The 19,560-nt window shown below is 37.3% G+C and overlaps 1 protein-coding gene across 4 annotated transcripts in view; it reads right to left on the bottom strand.

The window, feature by feature from the left end:
- Positions 1 to 19,560, bottom strand: part of LOC131154320 (phytyl ester synthase 1, chloroplastic) — a 98,560-nt gene that overhangs the window by 68,255 nt on the left and 10,745 nt on the right. For all 4 annotated transcript variants that reach the window (XM_058107017.1, XM_058107018.1, XM_058107015.1 and 1 more), the window contains 3 exons: positions 3,991 to 4,046; positions 2,624 to 2,782; positions 2,425 to 2,529 (listed from right to left, as the gene is read on the bottom strand). In XM_058107017.1, the coding sequence (XP_057963000.1) occupies positions 2,425 to 2,529; positions 2,624 to 2,782; positions 3,991 to 4,046 (320 nt within the window). The remainder of the gene's footprint in view (positions 1 to 2,424; positions 2,530 to 2,623; positions 2,783 to 3,990; positions 4,047 to 19,560) is intronic.

The following is a 19,560-nucleotide window of genomic DNA, read 5'->3' as shown; positions in this document are numbered from 1 at the left end:
ACACTTGCTACTTGCTACCGCGACGCAATGTTACCCTCAATGATAATTTAAAACTGCATGATTAGTAAATTGGAAAAACTTATCACAGTGATACGTCATCTTTTCTATTTATATTATATGTCTTGCACATCACATTGAGCATTATACCCTTACTAACTCACTGTCGCTGAGTTTGGTTAAATTACATTTTATCTACAAGCTTAAATTGTTAGGTTGTGGCCCAACAATGTATATCAAAGCTTTAACTCTCTCCCCTACATGTAGCTTGATAGCAAGTGGAGAGACAAACAACCCATAAATAACACCCATCACAAGGAATAAGATAATTTATAACTACCACACAACAAACATAGGCAACAAGACTAGAACCCAGGACCTCATGACACCCATAGATTTGGTTGTGGGCCAACAACACATATCAAGTTTTAACAAGTTTATTTAACAAGATTATTATAATTACAAAAATTCAGAGGAATAAAACATTTTACTACCTTCATACAAAAACGAAAAAGATATTCAAATTTGTAATAACTATCATAGAATTAAACTTATCAATCATATAACAAAACTTTGGGGAAGAATAATTGAACTAAACTACACAAGAAATGAGGGTACCTGAAAATTAGTTTGCTTCAAAAGATAAACCACGTATGCTATATATCTATTCAAAATATCAATGGAAAAAAATAGAAAAGTTAAGAGAAAAATGAATAGTGACTTCCACATGGTTTTTATTGATGAGAAGACCTTAGGGTACCAACAAAAGCCTGATGGTGGGTTCTAGAAAAGAAGGAGTAAGTTGTAGGTTTATTGATGCCATTGAAGAAATGTATGGTGAGATCATGTCTAGTGTTAGGAATATAGGAGGAGAATCTAAAAAATTTCCAATCATAACATGTGTTCATCAAGGATTTACTTTAAGTCCTTAATTGATTTCTTTATTTATGAATGAATTTAAGTACATCCAAAATGAGGTTATGGCAAATATTTTCTTTAAATGACATTTTTTTATTGATAAAACTATAGGTGGAGTAGAATCTAAGTTAGAATCATAGAAAGAAGCTTTAGAATCCAAGTTTCAAGATAAGTACAAGCAAGATACATGGAATGCAATTTTAGTCATTATAGGAGCAATAATAGAAAAAATATTTCACTTGACAGTCAAAAGTTCATAGTTCTAGTAGATTTTGTTATTTAGGATCTACTATGTAAACTAAAGAAGAAATTGAAGAAAAATGCAATACTTAAGGTCAAAGTGAGTTGGTAAATGAAGAAATGAATCAACTGTGTTGTGTAATCGTAAAACATACATCTTTAAAATTAGAGGACTATAGGAAAAGTAAGGTCTTAAATTTCAATTTTAACTAAAATTTTGAAGCTGCAAAAGTACAGAATTTCAATTTTGATGTAAATTTCTTTCAATTTAAGAAATGATGGGAATTAGTAGTGAGGCATGGAATTCTTTATGAAAGTTTAGAAATGGTTAATAGACATGATAACACAAATTTCAGCACTAATGTATATTATAAATTAAATACAGCAATGACAGGTTTATTGTGTGTGAGGCATAGTAGCTATAATATAAAATTTGTATTAAACATATTTAGTTAATAAAAAATAAATTCATAAATGAATTTAATATTATTATACAAATAAAGATAATTATACATAAATGATTAAATAAAAACGTTGTTGCTAATAATTTTAATATAATTTCAAAAGCCCTTATGATAGTCTTCAGTTTCAACAAAACAAATATGATAAATTTTGGAGAGAAATTTCACTTTGCATTTAATCTCACATTTGAATTCTAAGGAAGTTTTCATTCTATAGTTACATTTCCACAAGTTTTGCTAAAATTTTTAGATTTTGATAAATTTCAAATGTTTCATTGAAATTTCAAACAGAAATTCTGTAACACGGAAATGGACTGCCACTTCAATTTCAAGGGTGATGGAAATCTTGACAATTTTGTGGAAAAATCAAAACCATAAGACCAGCAATTTCTATATGGATAAGAATCTTACGTAACTAAGAAACAGCATATTCAAAAAGTTTAAGTTGCAAAACAAAGAAACCTGCAATTTCTATATGGATAAGAATCTTACCTAACTAAGAAACGGCATATCCAAAAAGTTTAAATTGCAAAACAAAGAAAGTTAATTTAATTGTTGTGCTATATTGAAGAGATATGTTGAGTCAGGTTCAGAAATTTAGATAGAAACTCGAGCAATGAAAAAAAAATGTAGGATCTTTCATGTAGTACTTTATGTGAAATCCAAATTTTAGTTCTTGCTAGCAGCTTTTTATTTTTTGGCCCAGAGGGTTAAGGGTTCCCAACAATAACATTGAAAAGCTGCATAATTATTATTGAAACAATACAAGGAAAGCCACGGTAAGGCTTCAAAGCAGCAGAACACGTACCCATGATAAAGCTAAGGAGATAAGGAACAGTGAAATGAAGCCCATCCGGCAAAGCCTCTAAGACAGGCAGCAGAGGTTGCAGCTGTGACCTGCCAAATGACGTTGCTGGATAATAAAAAGCCAAAAGTGTCATGTGCTACCTCAGAATATCAACAATATGGTCAAGCTTGCATCTCAAAACACATGTACAGATACTGACCTGGATTGACTAAAATCAGAACCAGATCAAATGTAGGATTACGAGCAGCAACAGCAAGTGCCAAGCATCCACCAAAAGAATCCCCTACCAAATAAACTGGCTTATTTGGGTTTGAAGCATGCTCTATCCTCACAGTTTCTTCTACAAATTTCACAAGACCTTCATACAAAAAAATATCACTTGATCAAGATGATGATTTAGCATGGCAGCTAGTAAATCATTCCTATACCTCAATTCAACAGCTTAAGATTTTAGAACAGATGGCTGCTTAACATGGTATTAGATTTGTAAAGATCTTAAGATCCAGTATCCAGTTAAAGGACTCCAGAATTCAGAATTTCCTTGTGCAGAGTAAGGAAGGCTATGATAAAATATTTCTCCGGGTGTCCGACATACCTCCATTCAGGTTTTACTGGCCATGGCAGCTCAGTTTGATTTAGAGTTAGAGCAGCTGGATGTTAAAACAACATTTCTTCATGATGACTTAGAAGAATAAATTTATATGGAGCAGCCAAAAGGTTTCATAAAACCTGGGAAGGAATAATTATGTTTGCAGATTGAGGAAATCATTGTATAGTTTGAAGCAATTGCCAAGGCAGTTGTACAAGTGCTTTGATTCATACATGATTAGTATCGGATATACCCATTGTGAGTATGATTGTTATATTTGCTTTAAAAGTCTATCTGATGATTCATTGTAGGCACATTACTAAACTACGTAAATTTGTTGCTCTTCTTCTCTCTTTTGATTTTCTATGTGTTATTTTTTTTTTTTTTTTTTTCATATTTGCTGTGTGCGCGCATAACCTTAGGGCATGATTTCACAAAAAATTCATTAATTGTTCCAAGAAAAATTGATACAAAGAATTCATTCATACATACATACATATGATTATAAGAAAATAGAGAAAATAAAAATTAAATAAAATTAAACTCAGAAGTAAAGACCCAAATTACCCTTAATATAGAAATAACCCAAAATATCCCCAGGAAGAGTACAGCTACAGAACTCATGAAGAGCGCTTCTTCTATGGTACAACCAGACTACTACAATGTTGATAACAATGCTCAGCCACAGTACTCTGAATAATAATTGAATGTAACATCCAATTTAGCACCCAAATCAATCCTCCAATATTATCCCAGCTAAACAAATCTTTTGGTTGATAAATTGGCCCTTTTATGCTTCTTATCGCTATTGCATCATAATACTTTCACCTAACAAAAAATTTAGTTGCTAGCAAATATCAAGTTGTTACTATCAACTCCAAACCTAGAACATCATTTTGATCCTTAACAGAAATATTAACATTAAAATTAAATCAAGAAGGGGTATTTGCTCATTTAGAAGCTATAAAAATTGATACCTTCAAATGGTGTTCGATCATAAACAGGAATATGCATACATCTAACTTCAAAAGCCCTGCATTCAAAGCAATACCATATTATAGATTTTTTTTTTAATCAGAAAATAGATATATAATTAAAAGAAACACAAGGGCATCAAGGGAATGCCAATCAAGGACAGCAGAAAACAACAGTAAACAATACAAGTCACTGTAAAGCATCAAGGAACCCAAGGATTACACAAATGTCCCTCCCAGGAAGCCCACTTTGCCAATTAGAAATCATAGATAGTCTGTAACAGCCTGCAAAATTAAACCATTCCATCGAAAGCTCTCATGCTCCATGTTTTCAAACCTGGACTGAACCAACAGGTTTGACCCAGTTCAATCGGAACTAGTTGCCAGACTGGTCCGGTCAACACCCCTGAACTGGAAATGCTGCAAACCAATGCTAACCCAGTCCAAAATAGCGTGAACTGGTCTAAACTGGAGTCAAAGGCATAATGGAAGAGGCATGTGCTAGCTAGAACTTGTGACCTCCTCCCAAACACAATGCAACCTTACCGCCATACCAACCTGAGTTCTTAGTCAGCTAATCAGGTTAATACATTTATATAAATAATAAATATATTATTATTTATGATATCTTTAAAAAATATATATGAAAAGTTATAAAAAATTTATTAGACATTTATTAGCAATTTTTTTTTTTTTTTTTGCTTTAATTCGATAATAGGTGACTTCTTTAGATTATACATGAGATTACTAATGATATTATTTTTTTAATATAGATAAATAAATAAAATATATTATAATATCATGTTGAAGTCACTGGTTCGACCACTGGTTTGACCTAGTCAGACCGACCCAATGGCTTCATCAAGTTGATCACCAGTCAGGTTTTTAAAACCATGTTCCACAATGCCCAAAAAAAAAATGCAGGACGAATGAGGGAAAAAGCCCTCTTTCTGACCTTGTTAAAAGTGGACCCTTTATCAAGCCCAAATTTACCCTCCACCAAAGCTACAGTGACCCACTTTTGTTTGACCATGGAAATGACCAAGTGCTAGAGGTTTCTGACCCAAGAACTGTGCAAAAGGATGTGCTCCACCAGTTCAACCTCCTCAAGGCACAAAAAACACTTATCCATGACAGATAAGCCATTTTTCTGAAGATTATCATAAGTAGGGATCTACCTAAGTGTAGTTGTAATGAACCTGCTAGTGTGTGATGAATAATTTGATGAATTATAACAGGAAAATGGAATGAATAGAATGAATGATCAAATGGAGATTTACTAAATGCAATAAAAATGGAAATGAAGCTGCAAGTTGGCTGGTTCGAGAGAGCCACTCTCCAAATCAACAAACAGATTCCCAATTTTCTAGTTGACCCCCTATTCCCGCTGGCTACTACATTTATACATAACAACCTGTAACTAATTGATCTGGAATGCCCACATGGGCTCTACTTTCACTTGGGCCTCCAATTGGCCCTTCTACACAAAGACAATAGTAAAAAAACAAACTGGGTAATAAAGACTCAAATGGGCTTCGGCCACAGCACCCAACCCCATTTTCACACAGCCATGGTTCCCGACCCACAATATTTCAGCCCAACCTCCATGCGAAAATGAACCACAGCCCACGGGACTTTAGCCCACGCGCCCAATCTACGAAAAGCCATTCGTCAACATGAAAGCTCCTTGATTTGCGAAGAGCCGTCCATCAGAGCCCCTCTGCGAAGAGTTGTCCGTCAAAGCCATCCATTAGAGTTAGAGCTCCTCGGTTTGCGAAGAGCTGTCCATTGGAGCCCCTCTGCAAAGAGTCGTCCGTCAGAGCCCCTCGGTCTGCGAAGGGTCACCCGGTCAGGGAAGGTCACCTCGGACTTTCCCTTTGCTTATTTCAGCTCCTACCCCCTCCATACTCAAGCTATTTGCTATCACTCCCCTCTTGTATCTCGCGATCTCCCCTCTCCCCCCTGGTCTCCTCCAACCTTATTTTGTTGCATCCATGGCAATACCCTCCCCTTTAGAGCACCTTGCCCACAAGGTGGGGGAATTTCTCCTTCAATGTATGATACCACTCCCACGTCGCATCTTTCTTCTCCTACCCCTCCCACTGAATCAATATCTCTATTGCTGAAATTTTCCCCCTTTTCTTTATACGCCTCTCTAAAATTCCTTCAGGTTCTGGGCTGAGGGTTCCATGGGAATCCGTGGGGGATAGTCGTGGGGTCACCTCAGCTAACGCTCCAAGGTGCGGCTTGAGCTGAGACACATGGAAGATGGAATAAATCTGGGTTTCCTTCGGAAGATCGATTCGGTACGCTACTTCTCCAATTTTTTTGCAATGCCCGGAAGGGTCCGTAAAACCTTCGTGACAACTTCAGGCTCTGTCGGACTGCCACAGTTGTTTGTCGGTAAGGTTGGAGTCACAGGTAAACCTAGTTGCCCACTAAAAACCTTCACTCATTCCTCTTTAGGCCAACATACTTTTTCATTCGGTGTTCGGCATGTTGCAAGTTGTGTCTGAGGTATTCGTCTACCATCGCCACCTTGTTGGTCCCCGGAATATAGCTCAGGAGGTGCAGTGGTGGTACACCATAAACAATCTAAAAGGGGGGTAGTTTTCGCCGATGTGTGGGAAGATGTATTGTACAAATATTCCGCTAAGGGTAAGTGTTCCACCCAACTTTTTGGTGTGTCCCCCACAAAACACCTAAGGTACCCTTCCATGCACTTGTTCACCACCTCTATTTGATCGTCGGTCAGCAGGTGGTAAGCCGTACTGAATTTCAGTTGGACTCCTGGTAGGTTAAAGAGTTCTTGCCAGAATTTACTTAAAAATGTGGTCCCCCTTTCCGAGAATAGATCTTGGCATCCCATGTAACTTGAAAATGCTCTGCATGAAGCTTTGTGCTACTTGACTTGCTGTGAATGGGTGACTTAGGAGTAGGAAATGAGCATACTTAGAGAGACAGTCCACCACCACTAGAATGACGTTTTTCCCATGTGAAAGGTGTTGTTTTTTGTCCCACATTGGTAGAATAATTCCACATCAGTATAAAAGGTTGTTTTGAATTTTTTATATTATTTGTCTCACATTGGAGAGAAGTGTTTTTTGGACTTGAGGTTGAAACTATATAAAGAGCTCAACTCTTCATTTGTAAAATACACCTCAAAGTTGTACTTTGTCAAGAAGTAGTGGATTGATCATCGGGGCCCGAGTACATAGGTAATTCTATACCGAACCTTGTTAATTTCTTATCTTGTTCTCTTTACTCATGGTCTTAAATTTCCACGAAACTATTGAAATTTCCGTCAAAATTTCCGATATCCATCACCTTCGAAATCGAAATGGCAGTCAATTTTTGTCTTGTATAATTTTCGTCGAAATCTCAACGAATCATCCGAAATTTATCGAAACCTCGAAATTTTAGCAAAATTTGTCGAAATTTATCAAAACCTCGAGAGTGAAGTGAAATTTCTCTTTTAATTTATTTTATTTATTTTATTGAAACAAAAGGTTATCACAAGTGCTTTTGAAATTATATGAAAAATATAAACTTATAGTAATATTTTATTTAACCATTCATGTCTAAATTATCAATATTTGTATAATAAATAATATTTAAATGATTTATGAATTTCATTTGCATTAACTAAATATGTTTAATGTAAATTATCTTTCAAACATGTTTGATAAACATACTATTTTAAAACTTTTCCACCTCATACAAAACATAGATGTATTTAATTTGTAATATATTAGTCTTAAAACTTATATTTTTATGTTTGTTAACCATTTCTAAAGTTTAACAAAGAATTCCATGCTTTACCACTAGTTTCCGTTATTTTTTCAAATCGAAATCGAAATTTCCGTACTTTTGGAGCTTCGAAATTTGAGTCGAAATCGAAATTTAAGACCTTGTTTTTACTGTTTTATTATTAGTTTCTGCATTATTTTAATTTCTTATATATTCAATAGCAATAGTTGTAGTATTGGTGTTTGGCACAAGTGGGGTACCCGGCACAACAATTGGTATCAGAGCTAGGTTGAATAGTGTCGATACGGAGGTGTTCCTCTGTTAGGATCCTTGATTCCACGTTTGATGGCTAAGACTAACCTTGTCTAAGCGAGTGCTCAGAGACTATTGTGGCTCAGTCGCTCCCTGGACGTCGGCCTGGTCAAAGTAGAATTTCATAGGACAAAACAGAGTAGACACAATTGGTACATACTATTCATCCTAGGTCTTTTGCTTTGTTGGTTGCTATTGAATATATAGAAGATGGCAGAAACTAGTGCAGCAATAGAAACTCTGTCCACACGAACTCCAACTTTCTTCGACTTCGACATCATCATCGAAGACGATAGCTAATGCTCGGTTTGAGATGGAGAAATTTGATGGTACCAATAATTTTGGTATGTGGCAATGTGAGGTTATGGACATCTTGTATCAACAAGAACTAGATATTGCTTTAGATGATAAACCAGTAGATATGGGTGATAGAGATTGGGAAAAGATCAATCGTCAGGCATGTGGTACGATACGTCTGTGTCTCGCTAAAAATCAGAAATATTGTTTTATGAGGGAGACATCTGCAAAGAAATTGTGGAAGACATTGGAAGATACATTTATGACCAAGAGTCTAGAAAATCGGCCCTATTTAAACAAGAAATTGTTTCGCTTCTAGTATCAACCAGGTATTTCGATTAATGACCACATAAATGCTTTCAATAAAATTTTGGCCGATTTGTTAAATTTGGATGAAAAGGTGAAAGATGAGGATAAAGCCATATTGTTACTGAATTCTCTCCCTGATGAGTATAAACATTTGACCACCACTTTATTGTATGGGAAAGATAAAGTTACTTATGATGTTGTTTGTACAGCATTGATTAGTACTGAATGTAGAAAAAAAAGATTAGAAGGCCCATAAGGAAACAGCAGAAGCACTAACAATAAGGGGAGGTTTTCAGAGTCGTAATCCTGTAAGGAAGAGTAAATCTCATGGGAGGAATAAATCTCGTGGGAGACTCGCTCAAGATGAATGCGCCTTTGGTTGTGAGAGGGGGCATTGGAAGAAAGATTGCCCTAAATTACAGCAGAAGAATAATGGCAAAGCACATTCTAATGTCAATATAGCCAATGATGATGGAAGTGAGTCAGATTTTTCTCTTGTTGGAACATCTTCATCACATTATTTTGGTGAGTGGATTTTGGATTCTGGTTGTTCCTATCACATGTGTCCGAATAGGGAATGGTTTTCTAATTTTGAAGAATTAGATGGTGGGATTGTTTTTATGGGAAATGATAATACTTGTAAAACAACTGGAATTGGATCAATACAGTTAAAATGTCAAGATGGAACTATTAAGACCTTGACTGATGTTAGGTATGTTCCAAGCCTAAAGAAAAATCTGATTTCATTGGGTGCCTTAGAATCTAAAGGGTTCACTATCACTTTGAAAGATGTAACCTTAAAAATTAAATCAGGTGCGCTAGTGCTGATGAAAGGAATAAGGAAAAATAACTTGTATTATTTACAAGGTAGTACAATTATTGGCTCACCAACTGTTGTTTCTGAGAAAGATACAAGTTCAGATACAACCAGATTATGGCATATGCGATTAGCACATACAGGAGAAAAATCTTTGCAACAATTAGCTAAGCGAGGTTTGTTAAAGGGTGCAAAGGTGTGCAAACTTGAATTTTGTGAGCATTGCATTCTGGGAAAACACACTAGAGTGAAATTTAGCATAGCAATCCACCAGACTGAAGGTATTTGAGACTACATCCATACAAATGTATGCGGGCCCACAAAAACGGCTTCGTTGGGTGGTATGCATTATTTTGTCACTTTTGTTGATGATTTTTCCAGAAGAGTTTGGGTGTATTCTATGAAGCATAAAAATGAAGTGTGTGATATTTTCCTTAAGTGGAAAAAACTAGTTAAAACTCAAACTGGCAGAAAGATTAAACGACTCAGATCAGATAATGGTGGTGAATACACGAGTGACCCGTTTATGAAAGTATGTCAGGATGAAGGTATTACTCGACACTTCACAATTCGAGATACACCACAACAGAATAGGGTGGCAGGGCGCATGAATCGGACTTTGCTGGAGAAAGTTCGATGTATGTTGTCTAATGCTGGGTTAGACAAAAGCATTTAGGCTAAAGCTGTTAGATATGCGTGTCATCTCATCAATCGTCTAGCATCATCTGCAATAGGGGGAAAAACACCCTATGAGGTATGGTCTGGAGAGTCTGCTAGTGATATGATTCTTTACATGTATTTGGTACTATAGCTTATTATCATGTTAAAGAATCTAAGTTGGATCCAAGAGTCAAGAAAGCAATATTCTTGGGGATAAATGCAGGTGTCAAAGGATACTGTCTTTGGTGTCTTCAGAAGAAAAAAAAATGATTTTAAGCAGAGATGTGACTTTTGATGAACTTGCGATGATGAAGAAAACAATACGCAAGGAGTCACTAGTTGAAGAGAAGACCAGTGGTACTCAATAATAGGTGGAGGTTGAGACAATTTTGGGAAATCCGGTGAAAAATGATACTACACAAGGTAACTCTCCAGTTACGATGCGGAATAGTGTACAAGAAGAGGAGATTTCAATTCGAGAATCTTCACAACAACAAGAATCAATTGTTTCTCAGAGGCCAAGACGAGAAATTCGAAAACCTGCTCGGTATACTGATATGGTGGCCTATGCACTTCTAGTTGTGGATGATAATGTTCCTTACACTTTCAAAGAAGCAATGAGGAACTCTGAATCAGACAAGTGGAAAAGAGCGATGGATGAAGAAATGCAGTCTCTTCATCGGAATCAGACTTGAGAGCTAGCCCCGCTGCCCAAGGGTAAGAAAGCAATTGGTTGCAAATGGGTTTACGTAAAGAAAGAAGGATTTCCATATGCAAATAATGTTCGCTTCAAAGCAAGATTGGTAGCTAAGAGCTACGCACAGAAGGAAGGCATTGATTATAATGAGGTATTTTCTCCAGTTGTTAAACATTCTTCCATTCGAATTTGGTTGGCTTTGGTAGCACAATTTGATCTTGAGCTAGTTCAACTCGATGTAAAAACTACATTTTTACATGGTGATTTGGAAGAGGAAATCTATATGACTCGACTAGATGGATTTCAGGTTGCTAGAAAAGAAAATTGGGTATGTAAACTAGATAAATCGTTGTATGGTTTAAAACAGTCTCCAAGACAGTGGTATAAATAATTTCATCAGTTTATGATGAATCATAAGTACATCAGAAATAAACATGATCATTGGGTTTATTTTTGCAGACTACAAAATGGATCTTTTATATATTTACTCTTGTATGTTAATGATATATGTTGATAGCTTCAAAGAACAGGGAAGAAATCAACAAGTTGAAAAGTCAGTTAAATCAAGAGTTTGAGATGAAAGATCTTGGTGAAGCAAAGAAGATATTTGGCATGGAGATACGTAGAGACAGAATGAGAGGAAGAGTTAGTTTGTCTTAGAAACAGCTAGTTTGTCTTAGAAACAGCATTTGAAGAAGGTAGTACAAAGTTTTGGCATGTCTGAGTAGTCAAAACCAATAAGCACTCCTCTTGCTCCTTATTTCAAACTTAGTACGGCTTTATCTCCTAAATCAAATGAGGAACGTAAATATATGTCACAAGTGTCTTATGCAAGTGTTGTTGGTAGTCCGATATATGCAATGGTTTGTACTAGACCTGATATTTCACAAGCTATTAGTATGGTGAGCAGGTATATGCATGATCCGAGTAAAGGACATTGGCAAGCTGTGAAAATGATTTTGAGATACATTATGAATACGATTGATGTTGGTATAGTATTTGAGAAAAATAATACTATTGATCAACGTGTTATTGGATATGTGGATTCTGATTTTGCAAGTGATTTGGATAAACGTCGATCAACTACCGGATATGTTTTTACATTTGCTAATGGTCCAGTGAGTTGGAGGTCTACTTTACAGTCTACCATTGCCTTAAATACAACGGAAGCAGAGTACATGGCAGCTTCATAGGCTGTTAAGGAAGCTATTTGGTTGCAGGGTTTACTTGAAAATTTGGGAGTTATTCAAAAGCACATCGTTGTATTCTATGATAGCCAGAGTGTTATTCATTTGGCAAAGAACCAAGTCTACCATGCACGAACGAAGCACATCGGTGTTCAATTTCATTTTATGCGGGATATTATTTATGGAGGCAAGATACTTCTTCAGAAGATTGCTACAACTGAAAATCCCACAGATATGTTGACCAAGATTGTGACAACAATCAAGTTTAAATATTGTTTGGACTTGATCAATATCCTACAAGTCTGAATATTTTTGAAAGGCGCCGATAATGTGGAACTCTAGAAAATGTCGGTGACTCAAAATTTTGTTGAATTTATCGTCAAGGTGGAAATTTATTGTTTTTTGTCCCACATTGGTAGAATAGTTCCACATTAGTATAGAAGGTTGTTTTGAATTTTTTATATTATTTGTCCCACATTGAAGAGAAGTGTTTTTTGAACTTGAGGTTGAAACTATATAAAGAGCTCAACTCTTCATTTGTAAAATGCACCTCAAAGTTGTACTTTGTCAAGAAATAGTGTATTGATCATCGGTGCCCGAGGACGTAGGTAATTCTATATCGAACCTCGTTAATTTCTTGTCTTGTTCTTTTTACTGTTTTATTATTAGTTTCTGCATTACTTTAATTTCTTATATATTCAATAGCAATAGTTGTAGTATTGGTGTTTGGCACAAGTGGGGTGCCCGGCACAACAAAAGGGGTAAACCTTCTATGAAATCATGCTTAGATCAGTCCATACCTGTTCTGGAATGGGAAGTGGCTGCAACAATCCTGCGGGTTAAGTATTTTCCCCTTTCATTTGCTGACAGATGGGGCATTCCTTGATGAACTGCTTAACTTCTTTCTTCATGCCATGCCAGTAAAAATCTGTTATGGTTCTCTATGTGGTTTTCTCATGCCCCTCATGCCCTACTACTGCATTGCCATGAACCATTTGTAATACTTGTTGCTTGATCTGTGCATCTCTGCCTATAAACAGCTTGCCTTTGTAAAATAACAATCCCTCCCTCAGGGTGAACCCTTCTGCTTGGGTGCCCGATTGAATTTGCTGAATGAGGTTTTGTATGTCATTGTGATCGCATATTTGGCTTTCAAATCATCAACCCACCCAACAGTGGGGAATGAAATAACCATTTATACTTGCATCCTTGTATGTTGCATGGCTGTATGTTGTGTTGGAGATGTCACTTTCCGAATTTTTCTAGACAGAGCATCTGCTACTCGATTCTTTTGTCCCTTTTTGTACTGTACTATAAAATCATATCCCAGTAGTTTTGTGATCCACTTCTATTGCACTAGGGTGCCCATTCTTTGTTCCAACATGAATTTTAAACTCTGTTGATCAGTTTCGATAATGAATGACTGTCCTAAGATATAGGGTCTCCATTTCTTGATTGTTGTTACTAAAGCTACCAATTCTTTCTCATATGTTGACATAAGAAGGGCTCTGCCTTTCAATGCTTGACTGAAGTATGCTATTGGTTGCCCTTGTTGCATGAGTACTTGCCCCAATCCCCTTGCCTGATGCATCACATTCAATTATGAATTTCTTTGTGAAGTCTGGTAGGGCTAGAACAAGTGGAGTGGACACTACCTCCTTTAGTTCCCTAAAAGCTTCTCAGCCTCCTCATTCCAGTGAAACCCGTTCTTCTTAAGTAAATTGGTCAGTGGTGCTGCTATGGCTCCATACCCCTTAATAAATCTTCTGTAATACCCTGTGAGACGTAGGAACCCTCTTAGAGCTTTGAGAGTCTTAGGTAAAGGCCAATCAATCATAGCTTGTAACTTGGTGGGGTCTGCCTTCACCCCTTTACCCGATACCAAATGCCCTAGATACTCCACCTCTCAATAGCCAAATTTGCATTTACTTCTTTTGGCAAACAGTTGTTGATCGAATAGAATTTGTAGGGCCATTCTTAGGTGTTCGAGGTGTTCTTCCATAGATTTGTTGTACACCAGAATGTCATCAAAGAAAACCAAAATGAATTTTTGAAGATGGGGTCAGAATACCTCATTCATCAAGCCTTGGAAGGTCGATGGTGCATTTGTCAGTCCAAAGGGCATCACAAGGAACTCATAGTGTCCTTCGTGTGTCCGGAAACCTATCTTAGGCATGTCCTCTACCTTTACCCTAATTTGATGGTATTCGGACCTCAGATCCAGTTTTGAAAAGACCTCAGCCCCATGTAGTTCATCCAACAACTCCTCAATCACAGGCATAGGAAATTTATCCTTTATGGTAACCTCGTTTAGGGCACGATAGTCTACACACATCCTCCACGTGCCATCGGCTTTCCTTACCAACAAAACGGGAGAGGAGTAAGGACTATGGCTTGGTCTTATAGTTCCTAACTCCAATAACTCCCGTGCAATCCTTAAGAGTTATTCCATGGTCACATGACCTAATGGGCAGTAATTCCTTAGGTTCTGCAAATACTTGTTGAAACTCATCCAGCAAGAATGTTAGGGTTGGGAAAGTGTTGTCAGTTGCCATTTATTCTATTTCTTCCAATGGTTGAAATAGAATTCCCTTCCTCTCCAATTGAGATAATTTTCCTTCCATTTCCTCATCCACTAACCCTTGGGAAGTGAGTCCTTGCAAGCAAACAGCCTTGCCCTGGTGATGGAATTTCATAGTGAGTTTAACAAAGTCCCACATGATTTCACCAAGCATACTGAGCCACTGAATCCCGAGTACAATATCACAGTCCCCCAAAATCAAAGAGTACATATTAACTTCAAATCTAGTCCCTTGCACCGCAAAAGTCACTGCTGGACACCTTCCTTCACACCATATTTCCTCTCCATTAGCCACCTTCACCTTCTCTTCACTATTCGTGGCCAGCTTAAGTCTCTTAACCAGGGCTGGATCAATGAAATTATGAGTGCTGCCGAAATCAACCAGTATCACGAAAGATTGTCCTCTGAAAGAACCAACCACTCTCATTCTTCTGGAGTGAGGAGATCCCGTTAGTGCATGTAGGGTGATTTACACCCTATCCTCTCCATGCTGCTGCTTAAACCCTTCTCCCTCGGGGCAATCATGCCATACTACCCCGGGTGGCTCCTCCTTTTTGTTGAAATAGTTTAACTCACTCCCTTCTAACAGGAAAAGCTTGGCAGCCCCACATTTATGCCCTAGGTGCCATTTGGCATCACAATTGAAACATAACCCTTTGCTTTTCTTTTTTCTTATTTGTTTAGGTGAGTATTTGTGGATCTGAGTGTTGGTTTTGGCTACTAGTTTGGTCACGGGATGATGATATGATAGGTTAGAATGTTTAGGTAGAATGTACTTCTTAGTTGCTAACAGGTTTTCCTCTTGTATTCAAGCCTTGCCATAGGCCATATGCACATTGATAGGGTTCAAGAGTTTCACTGCCCACCTCATCTCTTCCTTCAATCCCACCATAAACAAACTGAGCCGATGGTCCTTATCTAAGTTTCGTACTCTATTGGACAATTCTTCAAGCTGTTCCTTGAACACGGTTACCGTCAAAGTTTGTTTTAGGTTGGATAATTGCTCCAACGGATCGTCATAAGGATTAATCCCAAATCGGGTATGCAGGGCTCTTTCAAATGCCTCCCAACTCGTTAATAGACTAGACCTCTCCAAGTCCTGAAACCAGGTTAAGGCCTTATCCTCCATGTGGAAGGATGCCAACAGAACCTTATGATGGGGTGGGGTTTCGTGAAATAGGAAGAAATGATTAACCCTGTAGAGCCAACTAGCTGGATTTGAACCATTAAATTTAGGAAAATCAACCTACACGGTTTTAGTTTGAATACCTGCTTTATCTATATTGTGTTGCTCCCCATTGTAGCCCTTATAGTGTTGTTGTTTGAATTTGTTTCCATATGTTCCCCCTGGGCCTTCATGATCGAGTTTCTACTTGTGAGAAGTTTCACACTCACAGAGAGAGCTCCTAGCTGTTGAGTAATATTGATAAGTAACTTCTACTGATCTGCTTGAACTTGCTATGTATTGGCTTGAGTAATTTGGATCTCCTGTTGAAATCTCCGATGTTCTTCTTGTGATATTCGGATCACTTGTTGAAATCTCTTATGTTCTTCCTGTGATTTTTCAGGACGGCAATGGACTCCAAAATCTGGTTCATGCGAGTTCCCTCACCTATGGTCGCAGGAGTTGGCTTTGATACCAATTGTAATGAACCTGCTAGTGTGTGATGAATAATTTGATGAATTATAACAGGCAAATGGAATGAACAGAATGAATGATTGAATGAAGATTTACTAAATGCAATTAAAAATGGAAATGAAGCTACAGGTTGGTTGGTTTGAGAGAGCCACTCTCCAAATCAACAAACACATCCCCAATTTTCTAGCTGACCCCCAATTCCCGCTGGCCACTACATTTATACATAACAACCTGTAACTAATTGATCTGGAATGCCCACATGGGCTCTACTTTCACTTGGGCCTCCAGTTGGCCCTTTTACACAAAGACAATAGTAAAGAAACAAACTGGGTAATAAAGACTCAAATGGGCTTCAACCACAACGCCCAGCCCCACTTCCACACGGCCATGGTTCCCAGCCCACAATATTTCGACCCAGCCTCCATGCGATAATAAGCCATGGCCCACAGGACTTCAGCCCACACACCCAATCTACGAAGAGCCATCCGTCAACATTAGAGCTCCTCGGTTTGTGAAGAGCCGTCCGTCGAAGCCCCTCTGCAAAGAGTCGTTCGTCAGAGCCATCCGCCAGTGTCAAAGCTCCTCTGTTTGCGAGGAGTCGTCCATTGGAGCCCCTCTACGAAGAGCCGTCCGTCAGAGCCCCTCGGTCTGCGAAGGGTCGCCCGATCAGCGAAGATCACCTCGGACTTTCCCTTGCTTATTTCAGCTCCTGCCCCTACACACTCAAGCTATTTGCTGTCACTCCCCTCTTGTATCTCACGATCTCCCCTCTCCCCTTTGGTCTCCTCCAACCTTATTTTGTTGCATCCATGGCAGTAGCCTCCCACATGAAAAAAGCAACCTTTGAGGGGGCTACTATTTTCAAAATGAGCTTCCAAGGGAAATTGTTTCAGTAGAAAATTTTGGCAAGGGTGACAAATTTGTTTGAGTGCAATGGTTGAGTGTGATCAAGACCTCACCCTGAATGTCATCATTCGTTCCATTCTTTGAGCGTCATCTAAGCCCATCTCTAGAGCCTATACATGCATAATCTCAATCTTGAGTTTTAGTGTACAAGATCAATCGATTAAATCACAAATTAAAGGCCCATGATCTCCCCATGTTCTTGATTTCCAGTTTCTTGATTTCGATTGATGTTTCATCCAATGTTCTTGTATGGGTTCTCGATTGGGTTTGGATGTTGCTCGCATTAGTAGCAAAGAAATTTGACATCTTAGCCTTCACCAGTTGCTTTTCGTTCTCTTCCCCCTCTCATGGTCATTCTGGTGTTCTTCATGGTTTCTGGCATGAGTTTCTTCGTCATCTTGAGGAGTTTCTCTCTCTCCTCTTCTTTTCTTCATTAGCCAACTTTCTAATACGAAATCTTGAGTTATATACACAATCTCAATTCTTGAATTTATTTTCTTGGAAGTGAAGAAATCAAATCCTCAAAATTTTTTGTGCTCTCATATTTTTTGTCTCTCTAGAAATGCTAAATTCAAAGTTCTTCCAAAGGATTGATCCAATAGAATTTTAACTGAAAATGTGCAAGATTGCACATTTTATCTCAAGACCATGCCGGAAAAGAACATCCAGCTTTGATCATTGTGGTTATGTGTGAGGGGGCATGAGTAAAATGAGAGGTTATGTCAGCACCATTGACTATTCAACTCCATCGCCAATCTTGAATTTGAATATTGAATTTGAATTGAAGAATTCTTGCCATCCCTCGTTGTTTCCATATTCTTAGATTGACTTTTTGTTAGCGGCAACAAATTTTTGGCACCAAAGGGCACTTAAAGATAGTTTTTTTTTAGTCGATCAGTTGTCATTGCCTGTTAGTTTCAGCCACCGGTGAGATATTCTCCTCTTTTGTTATTTTTTATTATTAGTATTATTACATTTTTTTTTCAATTGTTGGCTATAGTAGAGTAGATTTTGCATTTATGGTCTATAGACTTAACATATGCATTTTTATGTTTTCCATTTGCAAATCTTGCAATATACAAAGTTTTTTAGTACTATGGCACGAGTTTTTTTTAGTCCAAATTGGATTCACAAGCCAAAATTGTATGCTTCAAACTTTTAAATGGATTGCATTGTTTATGTGGTTCCCACTAGTTGTAGGGTGTGTTTTAGAAAATTGTCTTACGTGAAATAAGTTTGCATTCAAAAGAAAGGAAAAAAAAAAATCAAACTTGCACTTCGCCTGTTTAACACAAATTATCTTTGTATACAAAGTCTATGCCAAGTCCGAATAAAAGAGCAAGGTTGTCTTAGGTAGCTGACAATCAACGTAAAACTTTGGCGAATGTTTATATCATGAATTCTTACCAAATTCACCAAGGTCAAGGGAATAGACGGATCAGTAAAGAAGGGAGAGGGCTAAGAAGTTAAAACAAGAAACTAGGTTTGATTAGCAACTTGGAACATAGGGACTCTTCTAGGCGAAAGTATGGAAATAGTGGAAATAAAGTTTAGAAGGAAAATTAACTTAATTTGCCTTCAAGAGACGAAACGAGTACACTGGAAAAAAGAAATATAAAAATAGGGTGGGAATTATTGTAGAAAAAGACCTAAAAAATAATGTTGTACATGTTAAAAGAATAGGGATAGGATCATTAAAATCAGGATAGCCCTTGGCCTAAAGATAGTGAACGCCATTAGTGTGTATGCTCCCCAAATAGGCTTAGCAGAAAATCTTAAAAGACAATTTTGGGAAGATTTGGATAATATTTTACAAGGGATAATAACAAATTAACAATGTCTAAAAACAGATTCATATGAGCTGATTTGAATGGAGACATTAAAGGATAATATAGGCAACGAGAGGATACACGTCAGCCATGGATATGGAGATAAAAATGAGGCCAGTGATACAATTTTAGATTTTTTCATGTCTTATGATTTGGTTATATTGCATACTTGCTTTAGAAAAAGAGAAGAACACTTAATAACTTTCAAGAGTGGGCATAATAAAAGGCAAATAGATTTCTTCTTAACTAGAAACGGGAATCATTTATCTTGTAAGGATTGTAAAGTTATCCCAAGTGAAATTTTGTTTACACAACATAGAGTCCTAGTATTAGATATACATCCTAAAAAATGGAAGAGAAAGAATAACATAAATCGACACAAAAAGACTAGATGCTGGAGCTTGAAAGGAGATAATATAGTAAAAAATTCAAACATAAAATTATCAAAGAGTATGATTGGACAATAGGGGATAAGGTAGATGCAAATACTATTTGGAATAAAATGGCTAACTCTATCATAATGATAACAAAAGAGATTTTAGGTGGGTCGAAAGGAAAATACTCAAGTAGGAAAGAAAGTTGGTAGCGG

Source organism: Malania oleifera, chromosome 4 (assembly GCF_029873635.1).
Source record: "Malania oleifera isolate guangnan ecotype guangnan chromosome 4, ASM2987363v1, whole genome shotgun sequence".
In the NCBI taxonomy this organism is placed as follows: Eukaryota; Viridiplantae; Streptophyta; class Magnoliopsida; order Santalales; family Ximeniaceae; genus Malania; species Malania oleifera.
The sequence above is the reverse complement of the archived record's forward strand: the minus strand, read 5'-3'. Positions and strand labels throughout refer to the sequence as shown.